Source organism: Tubulanus polymorphus, chromosome 2, assembly GCF_964204645.1.
Source record: "Tubulanus polymorphus chromosome 2, tnTubPoly1.2, whole genome shotgun sequence".
Classification (NCBI taxonomy): Eukaryota; Metazoa; Nemertea; class Palaeonemertea; order Tubulaniformes; family Tubulanidae; genus Tubulanus; species Tubulanus polymorphus.
Window position 1 is genome coordinate 15,715,172 of NC_134026.1, and position 14,191 is coordinate 15,729,362.

The 14,191-nt window shown below is 33.8% G+C and overlaps 1 protein-coding gene across 1 annotated transcript; it reads right to left on the bottom strand.

Annotated features, from left to right (window-relative positions):
• Nucleotides 1–2,107: 2,107 nt before the first annotated feature.
• LOC141898958 (uncharacterized) lies at nt 2,108–13,709 on the bottom strand. Its single transcript, XM_074785110.1, has 2 exons — nt 12,620–13,709; nt 2,108–2,307 (listed from the first exon to the last, which is right to left on the bottom strand). Exons 1-2 carry the CDS (start codon nt 13,707–13,709, stop codon nt 2,108–2,110), a joined length of 1,290 nt encoding a protein of 429 aa, XP_074641211.1.
• Between the last annotated feature and the right edge of the window lie 482 nt (nt 13,710–14,191).

Consider the following 14,191-nt stretch of genomic DNA (forward strand, 5'->3'; position numbering starts at 1 on the left):
AAAATATTGTCAAAAAATGATATTTTTAGTTCGTATTTCTCCGTAGAAACCGATTGGAAGACTGGATTCGAATCCCACAAAAAGCACAGTCCCTTAGCAACGGGTCGAATTTTTTAGAATAACAAGCGCGCCGGTTTCACAGCATCACTAAGGGTCGAGTCCCGGAGAATAAGGCGCGCGCGCGGTCCGCGTGTTACAAAAAGACCGTCCCGTTACACACAAGTACTGAATAATTAACTCAAAATTTTGCCAATCCCTTGAGTATAATGCCATATCTTATATTTATGTGTCTTTTCAAACGTTATTCCCATTTTCTGTGTCGAGTAAAATTCGTACGCTATAATCCGTATTTAAAATACCGTTGTTCCATTAATTCCGAACCCATGCAACCCGTTGTTTTACCCCGGCTTAGGAACAAATTTTTAGTGTAAAACATATAAAACTATTGGAGCCATGAGACTTAGGTAGAAATCTGACGATTTTTAACTACAGAAAAATTTATTCTCGTGTGATCGATAATAAAGACTCTCAATATGTAATCAACATTCCCAAACTCCCACGTTCTTTTTCGCAGAAAATGATTAAAAAAATAATTTAATCACGGGTCCCTTAATTCGCTCGAAGGTCTATCATATTTTGGGTGATTTTCTTTGGTCACGCCATCGGGTTCCTTCCTTCAGCAAAACCTACATTTTTTACAATGTATAACTTGGGAACAAATTTCTTGTGTAAAACATAAACTGTTAAAGCCGTTCGTAGAACATATCTGACGATACAGAAAGATTAATCGTCGTATGAAAGATAAAGGCTTTCAATTTGACACTCCCAAAGCACGTTGTTTTTTCGCAAAAATGAATTCCTTTTCTAAACATGTATTTATTTGACCACGGCAAATCTTCGCTCTGAATAGATCTTCGACATTTTGGGTGATTTTCTTTGGTCACGGACCACACCGAACACAGTTGCCCCCGCAAAACCAATGTTTTTTACAATGTAGATCTATATAAGTTGCCGCGAAAAGGCACTCGCCTCTAGTATTTATTCATTAAAACTCTGGCTGTGCGCTTCACCAAGTTTCGACTTTGACATATTATGGAAATACTAAGTTACTTTACTATTCAACGCCCCCAGGTGACCATATGCAAAACCCAATGACCTTGAAACTATCTACAATCATAGAAAATGTCATGAACTTTGCAATTGATCATGGTAACAAAATATGCCTAGGTACCAATCTAATGAAGAAATACTAAGTTATTCTACTATTCAACACCCCCTGGTGACCATATAGAATAACTAAAACCTTGAAACCTTGAAACTCACAAAAATCACAGAACACGTTATGAGCTACTACTTTTCAATTGATTGGATTAACACAATATGCTTAGGTATCAATAAAATGCGGAAAAACATTTTTCTACCTACGAATGAGTACGGATGACACCAAGATGGCCGCCAATTGCGTCATAATTAGCTGATCAAAAATACCTGTCTCAGGTATAAAACATCCCTTTCCAAAGAATACCCATCAAAAGTTGCAATGAGAAATGGCAAACCAGTAGGAAGCTACAGGACCCAGAATTCCGGCCAAAATTGACATTCTTGGGCACTAAAAAGGTCTCAGGACGGCCATCTTGTGTCCAATCGACCCACTTTTTCTTATACTGATGGGCGCTTGGGGTATACAAATATAAACGAAAGATCGAGATAATTGATCAAAGCGTTTTCAAAATTTCCCTCAAAAACTTCAAAAATGTATAAAAAGTGCTGATTTTGGCGAACAACAATGGCTGCCAGTCGGCCATCTTGATGACAGGGCATGTGTAACCCAAATATCAAGACATTACATTGAAGCGTCTTCAAAACTTCCCAAAATAACTGGATTCCGACTACGGACGGACGGACGGACGGACGAACGAACGGGCGGACGAAAAGTTAACGCAATAGCCCGCTGGGACTTAAGTCCTAAGTTGGCTAAAAAACGATTCGAATTGTAGTCGTTTTCGATTATCTGTAGACAGGAAAATGCGACAAATAGTGTACTCGTCTCGATGATGGATGTAAATCATCCACCGGAACAATCTCAATATAATCTCGTTTTAATTGTTCATCGATAATCTCCGAATAGATTCAGAATTTCTGGAGTTTTCGACAGCTTTTTTAACGTTGATTTAGTCCTATTTACAACAGCACAATAACTAGTTGTTAACGTATCATGTCCAGTTTTCCAAGGTAATTTCACATAGTATCGACCGTCATCGTCTTTCCATATGAAATCACAAATGTACTTATCAACAAAACTTTCATCTGATAATTTTTCAATCCCAATTTCGTCATTCAAAGAGAATTCAGGGTTTGACGAAACACTCATTATCGAAATTTTATCATTGGAAGTACCAGTCGGACCCGACACCAAATAACCGACATATGATTTTATAGCTACAGGACCTTGCTTTTATCTCAGAACTAACAAAATCGTAATAATAATCGCTTCCAATCAAAAGATGAGCTTAAAATTTACCCTTAGTGAATTGGATTATCCAAATGTAAATCTTTGAATTCAGGAATCTCATGAAAATCATCCATGTCTAACGGACGGGTACCATTGGAACTACCAAAACAGACACTTCAATCAAATGCGAATCCTCACACTCGATGCCTATTTTTACGACATCCAATGTTCTAACTTTTGAATTCTGCGATCCACATGCACCTAAATCTAGTGTTTCAGTTCTACTGGATTTCAAACCTAACTGATTCGCCATTTTGGCAGTCATAAACGATCGTTGTCAGCCATCATCGAATAATGCATTACAGGACATAATAGAACCACTATACTGGTTTTCGATATTAACAACTGCAGTCCCCAGCAGAACATTTCCAAAAGAAAAACACAAACTAATATTTTGTGATGCCGTTTTTTGTCCCAATATGATCATCACTCAGTATCAGAGACTCTGTCTCAGAAATCTGAACTGACGAAGACTGCGTTGTCACAGAATTTGTTGATTTGCTCTTAATTCTATTCTGCCCATCGCCTATACTACGGTTTCGACCTTCAGTCATGGAAAATTGTACACCCCTAGACTTTGGACCAGAATAAGGCCGTGTTTTCCTCGTTTGAAAACAAATACTGGTGTGATGTCGCTCTTTACACATGCGACACGAACATTTAGACTTGCAGTTTCCGGCATGATGGTTATCTCCTAAACAATTCAAAACACAAAGACTTGTTTCTCAGAATTTCCATCCTTTTTGACATCATTAATTACAGTGCATTCGTTAGATGCACGTAAACCTTCGCAAAAAACGCACTTCTTTCTGAAAGTCTGAGCTCCGGTTGATAAGAATAATTGACTTACGGTGCTTGTAACTTCAATCATAGCACAATTACTCACATCTTTGATATCAAGAGATATCATTCGACTCAATAATTTCTAATTCGAATCTAAAAAAAATCAAGAAGAGATGTTATTGACCATTCACAATTATTGTTTGTACCACACATGTTCCGATAGATTTCATACGGAAGCTTTCTTATAATTATCAGTACCAACATTGTGCCGTAATTTTATTATTAGGGTTTCTGCTGCCTCTCTTTCTGCGCGTAGTTTCTATGGATGTACTGTGCTTCCTATTTTAAACTTGAAGTTATTTAAAGATAACACCGGTGGAAATAGCAATCATCAATCATGGCGCGCTTACTGGTGCGAATCTGTAAGTTTGTGACGTCATTTCATAAATAAATAAATAAAGATGGAAGGCTCCGAGAATATCCAAATCACAGGTTACTGTGAATAACTGGGGTTCGACCATTCACAAGTTAAAAATGTACTTCCTTGTTTGTGAAGTAAGTTTATTCATACTGTTATTAAAAGCAGTCCCTTTTTAACATTCTATAATAGTATAGTTTTGTTCGTGGATATCAATACTTCGAAAAATCAAGAGCGGTTAATTTATTTACTGTACCGGTACGAGTTTTCTTAATTGAATTGAATTGCTCCGGTCCAAAAGGCGGGTCATACTAGTTAGCGTCAGAAAATGTCAGCGTCGGTGATACCTTGTTATCGTCGATATTAAACGGTCTATAGTCAGTTTATACATCACATACATTACAAATTGGAGGTCCCTTGTACATGTACATCACATCGTGACGCAGCGGCGATGGTAATGTCATAGAAGAACAAAGTCAGTTGAAAATACCTACCCACTGCACCGATAAAGAATGATTGTTAGCCAGAGACCAGTGACAGTCAGTAATGGGGAGTGATGGTACCGTTCGTGATTATGTTTTTTATAATGGTTATTGGACGTCAATTTCATATGTGAATTGTAGTCCCCATCTGATCGCTTGACTTGTCAGTCAGACTGACTTGTCACTCCTCTACTAATAGTAACACTATAAGGCCTTCCCTCCTGCATAGTTTGGCTTAAGTCCATTATAGCATTAAATAGTTCCAGCAGAGACTTATCACATTGGACTGGTATTTGGAATTAATCCGCCAATATTGGACTGATTGAATCTTACGACATTACGCGATAGGGACGTGCGAACATACCGACATACCGACAAACCGACGAACCGACAAACCGACGAACCGACAAACCGACATACCGACGAACCGACATACCGACAAACCGACGAACCGACAAAAAACAAATCCGTGCGTGGATTACCCTTATATAAAGTGGCTGGGATCGAGGGGCTGCGTGGTTGCGTGGATTACCCTGGTTATATAATGTGGCTGGGATCGAGGGGCTGCGTGGTTGCGTGGATTACCCTTATATAATGTGGCTGGGATCGAGGGGCTGGGTATATGCGTGGATTACCCGCCGATTTCCCTCATATAAAGTGGCTAGGATCGAGGGGCTGCGTGGTTGCGTGGATTACCCTTATATAAAGTGGCTGGGATCAAGGGGCTGCGTGGTTGCGTGGATTACCCTTATATAATGTGGCTGGGATCGAGGGGCTGGGTGGTGCGTGGATTACCCTTATATAATGTGGCTGGGATCGAGGGGCTGGGTGGTGCGTGGATTACCCTAATATAAAGTGGCTGGGATCGAGGGGCTGTGTGGTGCGTGGATTACCCTTATATAATGTGGCTAGGATCGACGGACAGGGTTTTTCCGTGGATTACCCGTGGCTGGATCGAGGGCATACGAGTTTGTCGGTTTAACGGTATGTCGGTTTGTCGGTTCGTCGGTATGTCGGTTCGTCGGTATGTCGGTTTGTCTTGAAAAATACGCAGCCGATTACTCCTTTTCTAAAAATGTATCCTTGAGCGGGAACTATTCCACGCTATACTGGACTTGAACCCATAGTTAACCCTATATAGGCCAAATTTGTGTTTTGGGCCAAATTCGGTTTTCTTATCTAGTCGACTTTTTTTCGGAACTAACAATAACCGAATATGCGCTTAAACTGTCACTAGGGAATGGGAAAAACACCATAGCTTCGTTCTTCTCGATGTTTTTTCCCCCAAAACCCGGCACATTAGTACTTTGCGCGTAATAGTACATGCGCGTAGTAGCACATGTGGGTCAACATATCCATGTTGTGAGTTGACCCCTAGGTGGCACTCTTTCAAAAAAACGGAATGTAACGAACTGATTTCGGGTGAAATCTTTGCTCGCATCCCTGAACGACATTCTATCCAGAAAGGCAGAAACCCGTTATCGCTGCTTGCAGCTATATTTATTATTATTATTGTAATTATCGTGAGATGTTTCAAGCGCATTCAACGGATGCATATGACGATTACATTCGTCGTAAAATTTACGCAGGGATGATCGTTCGTTGTAGGGCGGACTTAAATCAACAAGCGCGGAAAGGTAAGCCTGTGATATCTTGTGATTCTGTCCAAATCGCGTTTTCAACAAACTAACAGCTGCTGAATAATTGTCATTCGTCAATGGCAAACCGTCAATGCATGGTCTTGCATCGCCGATTAACACTCTTCAAATAGCTGAATCTTTCGATTTCCGAAAATTGCGTGTTGAGATGAACTGACGTTTCGAATAAACCCCAGAACATTGGCCACTCTTATGTGCATAAGAGCACGACCTTTTGACCCCGAATATTGTGTCTGGTGCAGCTAACTGGCTGGATGTATTGCCCACTCGCTTCTTCGCACCTCTCCCTACGCCATAGTCCAGGAATCCCGGGATCAAAGTCCCTAATCCTGAGGATATCACCGACAGCAACAATCAAGGTAATCTGTAATGCAATCAACGTCCATCCCGAGTCAGCAGAAAAGTACACAGAAAAGGGATGGGAAATTCCATACGACTTGTATTGCCAAGCAGCCAAAAATCCACAAGACCGCCTCTGCCAGAGTGTTCCTTTCTCAAGTCAAGCAGCCTTAATCGGCATAAGGTAATTCACAGGATCGGGCCTCACTTAGTTGGAAACAATGACAAGTCCTTTGCGTATGACGATATCCGTCTAGAACTTATCGATGACGATGAGCCTGAATGAGGAGACGATGATCCGGATTAAGGAGATATTACAGAATTTGAAGAGACATAAACTAATGTCCATGTCTACCGGAATGTATTTGATGCATTATTTACAGAACCCATGAAGCATAGACAATTAAACAGAAAATAGGCCATACGTTGTTTTAAACCAATGGTTTATTATCTCAGTACAGTTAAATGTACCTAAAAAGATACATAACCAATTGTGAAACTTAATAGTCAGACGCTATACGCTGTAATGGTTTCCTCTAGGTTATGATGAACACAAGTAATAGGGGTAATGGGCTTTCAAGCCAAAGGTCGAACGGTCGAGCTCATTAAAAAACAAAACATTAAAAGTAATTTAAAACTATAATATATTTTCATAACCGTGTGCATTTTATATTATAACTAAATATTTATTCTAAGATATCAATAATTTAAAAAGCATATTGTATAAATCAATTTATTTACAATACACAAATTCATATAATGAAATATATTTTAATAATAATAATTATTCTATTATTCAACTGAAATACACACGGTTATGAAAATATATTATAGTTTTAAATTACTTTTAATATTTGTTTTTAATGAACTCGACCGTTCAAACTTTAACCTGAAAGCCCATTACCCCTATTACTCTTAAAATAATCATATACATGAATAACATTTAAATTGACAGATTATTCAATATAAAAGTATATATTTACAACATTATTTCAATATTCATATTTGTGTGAGTTAGATTTTGAAACATTAAAAGTGTTAGTAAAGTGTGATTGATATAATGCATGATATAAATCATTGAACTTCTAAAATCAATTTTAACAAAAAATTTAGTATTAAAATGGAAGCAAATAAGTACTACTGTCCAACATGTAATATCAATATAGATAAATCCCAAAAAGCAAGACACAATAAAACTAAAACACATTTAGAGAATAAATTGAAATTAGAATATGAAGATGATATATTAGAAACTAAATCAGATAAATTAAAGAATGAAAAAGAAACATACAAATGTGATACATGTAATCAATCATTCAGTGATAAAAGATATTATAATGAACATTTAAAATCTAAAAGTCATATAAGAAATAAGAATAATGATATTTTAGGTGAAGATTATTTTGATAAAGATAATGATAAGAAACAGAAGACAATTAAAAGCATAAAAAATAAATTAAACAATAAAAGACCATACATGGAAGATGTAAGAAATTATATTAATTCATTAGATAATAAAAAAGATATAGAGATAACCGAAGCATTTAAAAGTGATATTGGCCCAGCAGCTATCGAGTTTAAATTTCATAAAGGAAAAACATTAGAAGAAAATAAAAAACATTTAGAAAATATGAAAGAAATAATAAAAATAATAACTGATGTTGAATATCCTAAAATTAGTATATCTTCTAAAGTTAAATTCATAAAATCTGAAGATAAACCAATATATAATATAAATTCTCATTCACAACGTATCATTTCAAAATAACATATAGATGATAAATTAGATAAATGTTATAATGAAGTAAAAACTAAAATAGAAGAGAAATATTTTGAAGGATCTGGTTTAATATTTGATGAAATAATATTTATGACTTTACATGTTTATAACACAAAATATAATAAGTTAACTAAATCAAAACCAATTGATGAAAATAACGTATCATACTATAAAGAACCAGATATTGAAGCATCGAGTTATATTAAACTACCATTTAAAACTAATGCTGTTATAAATGTACAAAATGAAGATGATAAATGTTTTCTATGGGCTATAATAAGTTGTTTACACCCAGTTGAAGATTATAAACAACATAGTTTTAGATTAACTCATTATAAACCATTTGAAAATAATTATAAGATAGATAAGTATCCTGTTAGAATTAAAAATATCCCAAAAATAGAAAGAGATAATAATATAAAGATAAGTGTATTTGATTTAATCAAATTACCAAATACAAAAGGTAACAATATAAAACATTATACATTAGAACCTTTATACCTATCAAAAGATTATGATTCAAATGATGTTATAGATATACTATATTATGAGAATCATTATATGTGGATTAAACAAATCGATTTATTTTTTAAATCAGAAAGTGATCACCATAAAATATATCTTTGTAGAAAATGTTTACATAGATTCAGTAATGAAAGTACATTATTTAATCATAAACAATTATGTGAAAATCATGATTATTGTAAATTAGTTGTTTCTGCGCATCGAATGAAGTGTTATCATTTCCAATTATTGGGGATCTTGTTTCAACTTGCGCACCTAGAATACATATCAAATAAGTTCTAATAGATTGATTTATTCTTTGTATACCAGCTTTAGTAAAACCTTCACCATTTTCTAAAATGAAATTAACCCAACCATTATTGTTTTGTTGTTGTATATTATTATAATATTTTGGTAATTCATTCCAATTTAGTGTTCTTATATCTGAATTTGTCATTATTTTTCCAAATTCTTTAGTATATGATGTTCCTAATCCACCCATTGTTCCAACTTTTGCTCTAAAATCTTTATTTGAATTAATATTAAATTCATTACATATTTTATAAAATTTAGAAAAATTAATATTATTATTCAATTCTTTAAAATATTTTGAACCTGGTAAAGGACATTCTAATTCATCTAATATTAATTTTATTTGAAAATATGTATGAAATCTAAAAAGTGATAACATCAATGGTAAACTTGGTTTGTTTAAATGATCATTCCAACTAATTCCACATCCTGTTGTTGCGCAATAAACAGCAAAATTTAATTGGTTCTCCCAATACTTTATTAGATTTTAATAACCATTGTTTTGCCTCATTTAAATTTTTGAAATTAATTGTATACACATGAAATATATTTTCCATCTTTACATGAAAATTATTACTTTCAGTAACATAAATATATAAATCAATTAATGAATTTAAAACTTCATTTCTATATGTAATATCTTTATTAAAATCTATTGCTGGAATATAATATTTAATTGATTTATTATATTGGAAAGCTTTTGGAAAACTATCTGCCATTTATATAATTAAAAAATTAATAATTTATTAATTCTTTTAATAATTTATCTTGTTCTTCAACTGTTATATGACCATTTAAACTTATTATATAATCTAGTGTATTCTTTAATTTATTAATTTCTTTTATATTAGTTTTAATTTTTTCTTTATTACTTTTTATATTTAATTTTGAACTTATACCAGTTAAAACACTTGAACTTAATCCTAATACACCAATTGATATAGCTAAAGGTGTTAATGGACTGAATATTGCTAGAAATGTTATTACAGAACTAATTGTAACCGAACCACTTATAATCATATAATATATAATTTTACTTTTTAAATATTTTTTCTTTTTTATCTTAAGGTCACTTTCAAATTCTAAAATTTGTTTTTCTAAATATATTTTTAATTTAGTTTTACTGATATCATGAGGAATAATATCAATATTATCAACTTTATCATCCATTTATTTAGCAAAAAAAATTATTAATTAGTAAATCTATATGCTACAAATATAACAATAACAGTTCCGCCTAAAATCCATATTATTTCATATTTCTGTTGTTCATTACTTGGGGTATAATAATCTGATAAATTAGGTTTGTATAGATGTAATTTTTCTTTATTTGTAACCGCGTTATATAAACTCATTGCATCATCAACTGATTGAAAATCTCTGTGTGAAATCTTCTGATCATATAATTCTTTATTGATGTAATTCATATAGTTTTGTCTCTTTTCTCTATATTATTCTGCTGCTTTATTGTATTTCTCTAATGCTAAGTTATGTCTTTTTTGTTCTGTTAATGATCCATTTTTATCAATATGCTTAAATAAATAACCACCACCAGTAAATGCTAAAGCGTTAACAATTGCCGATCCTATAATAGTTATAACTGCAGAAGCCATTTATTTAGTAAAATAATTACGCATTTATATAGGAGGAATATATTTTTGTTTTTCTAAATAATCAATAGTTAAATTAGATAAAGTAACTGCTTATGTTAATTTTAAAATATCATTTATATCAAATCTATCATGTAGAAGGTAAAACATTATCAGATGTAGAAGGTATAACATTATCAGATGTAGAAGGAATAACATTATTATCAATTTCATTACTTTAAATATCAACAACACCACTTTTATTATTATCTATTTTACTTATTCTATATTTGAATTGATTAAAGTATTCTCCAAAATACTTACTATAATCATCATAAGGTATTATATAATATATAACTGATATCATTTCACTTGGACTTTGTATTTCATATATTCCTCCTTCCATTTATTATAGAATTTTTTATTAAAATTAAAATTTTAATACATAACACTATTCAATTGAGAATTTATAATATTTACGATAGGTAGAACACAATATCCGTGTTGACGCGATGAGGAGAGAATCCCACAATGATAATAAAAAGTCCGAAGATGAAACTTCGAGATAGTAGTTTATTTCAACGTTTCGACTATATCCTAATAGTCATCTTCAGGAATAATGAGATACTACAGAAATTATGAGATATATATACAATCCAGAGACAAAGAGACTAATTCAAGTAATCAGAGATGATACAAACTAAAGGAAAATTAACGTAGAAACAGTTACACGCTAAAATAGATTAAAGGGAAGCAAACTAAGGGGTGATTATAAACAACAATAGTGAGTATGAATATAAATGAAACTTAAAGTCAGTAGTAAAAAGAAAGACAAACTAAGGGGCACTTAAATTAAAACAAAGGTGAATACAAGTTAAGTCAGAGACGAAATTGATGAGAGAACAAATAACAAATAATCAAAGGGGAAATCAAGTGTTGAGTTTAACCAGTTTACAGAGGAATTTTGATATAAGTTTATTATGGGGTGAAAAACCATTGTTAAGGTTTACAACGTTGTTGGAATTTTCAATAATTAATGCAGATTCCAAAATATGTCTTCTAGTTTTATCGCTGCAAGGGTAAACTAATTCAGCATTAGCAAAATCAAAATTGTGTGAAGTCTGAAAAACATGACTAGCAACTCCGCTTTCAGGTTTAAAGTTTTTTACATCTAATTTATGCTCTTTTATGCGTTGATTAAGATTCCGACCTGTTTCTCCTATATATACTTTGTCGCAAACTTTACAAGGAATTTTATAAATTCCATAGTTTAGGGATTCGGTTTTCGGTTTGTTGTTAATCAATATGTTACTAAGTTTATTATTGTATTTAAAGATAAGTTGTTTATTTAGTGACCGAAGAGAAACTTTAGAATTCTCGAGGAAAGGTACATACGGTACAATGATAGGCTGTTTATCGGTAGCCAACGTAGGAGTTCTAAGGTTGTTATTTCTAAAATGCGTAGTACGAGCTTTAAGTAGAGCTTTTTTCAATAGGAAATCGGGGTAGGCAAGTTTTTTGAGAGATTGGTTGATATGGTGAATTTCATCGGGTAGAAATGAGGGGTCGCAAATTCTCAAAGCGCGAAGAAATAATCCTTGAGCTAAACCGAGTTTAATATCCGGAGAAGTAAAAGAGAAGTAATGGAGGTAGGATTCAGCGTTGGTAGGTTTCCTATAAACCGCGAATTTCAAAAAGGATCCACAGTTAAAAATCAAAACATCCAGAAAAGGTATTTTACTATTAGATTCCCATTCATACGTAAAAGCCAGAGACGGGTAAAGGGAGTTTAAATATATAAGAAAGTTATCAACATTGAAGTCAAAGGGAACCAAAGCCAGAACATCGTCAACATATCTGAGCCAGATTTTAGGGTGAATATCAGTGTAAAGAGGCAATATTTCAGATTCAACATGTTCTAGGAATAAATTAGCTAGAATAGGACTAAGAGGATTTCCCATAGCGATACCGAATGTCTGTTCGTAAAAACAGTTGTTGAATTCAAAAAAGGAGTCCGTCGTACAAATAGAGATAAGGTCGATGATACAATCCGTAGGAATGCCGAAGTTAATGTTAAGTGATGGTAATCTGCGTTTTAAGAAATCAAGAGTAGGTCCAAGAGGAACATTGGTAAAAAGGGAAGTAACATCAAATGATATAAATTTGTCGTTGCCAGGGATAATATTCTTAATACGTTCAAGTAAGTGTTGATTATGGCGAAGGTGCGACGGAGAGAACGAACCGAGCACCGGAGATAATTGTTTCGCGAGAAATTTAGATAACCGGTATGTAGGAGAATTACAATTGGAGACTATAGGGCGCAGTGGAACATTATCTTTATGAATTTTAGGCAATCCATAGATATATGGTAAAGAGGGAAGACGTGAATGGAACTTATTCAGAGTTTCTTTAGCGCAGGGGAAACGTTTAATAATATCCGAAAGACTTCTGTTGAAATTAGCTTGCATACGAGGAAGAGGATTCGATTTAAGTTTCTTATAAACACCAGGATTATCCAAGAGAGATTGCATTTTAACATTATAATTATCCAAATCTAAAATCACAATCTTGCCACCTTTATCAGCCTTAGATATTTTAATAGTCTTTAACTTCCGTAGTTCTTGGAGGGCGAGCCGAAATCGACGAGGTAGATATTCAAAAAGGTTCCTGTTGAGTTGATCGCATATAGCCTGTAGATTCATGAATATAAAGTTATAGTCCAAACTGTTCGGAGATGATTTGCGATATTCCAATTGGGTGACAAAGTCTAAAACATGTTTATCTTGATGAGGAAGAGAAAAATTCAAACCGTAGCCGAGAAGTTGACACTGAGTAGAAGATAACGTGGTTGAAGACAAATTTACTATGTTTTCGGTGTTGCTAAATCTAGTCCAAGGGCTGGAATCAATGAGTTTATTCAGTTGGTTGGTAAGATCCACGGACTTTCTGTGCTGATGATATTTTCCAGAGCCTTGAACAATAGTGGAGAGCGATTTCCAGAGGAATAGGTCCGGTACGTGTGACTTCAAATAATTTTGAGATTGACGGAATTTGTAGAACTGATAGTTACAGTCTTCCTTAGCACGATCTATAGCGAATTTGAGTTGCTTGTTAGCTTCGGGTGGAAACGCAGAGCTGGAGTCGTATTTCCAAATCCAAGAAAGTGATCGCGGAACCACTTTTTCGGCATAACACTCCTGAAGGAACTTGACTTTACTTTTAGCAGTCCTGGATTTGATATAGCATTTCTCATAATTTCGGAAGCTAGCGACGAGGTACGGGAACGTGAAGAAGAAGAATTTTAATACGATATTTCGATCCGTGGGTAGCATGATCACGATAGGTAGAACACAATATCCGTGTTGACGCGATGAGGAGAGAATCCCACAATGATAATAAAAAGTCCGAAGATGAAACTTCGAGATAGTAGTTTATTTCAACGTTTCGACTATATCCTAATAGTCATCTTCAGGAATAATGAGATACTACAGAAATTATGAGATATATATACAATCCAGAGACAAAGAGACTAATTCAAGTAATCAGAGATGATACAAACTAAAGGAAAATTAACGTAGAAACAGTTACACGCTAAAATAGATTAAAGGGAAGCAAACTAAGGGGTGATTATAAACAACAATAGTGAGTATGAATATAAATGAAACTTAAAGTCAGTAGTAAAAAGAAAGACAAACTAAGGGGCACTTAAATTAAAACAAAGGTGAATACAAGTTAAGTCAGAGACGAAATTGATGAGAGAACAAATAACAAATAAATAATCAAAGGGGAAATCAAGTGTTGAGTTTAACCAGTT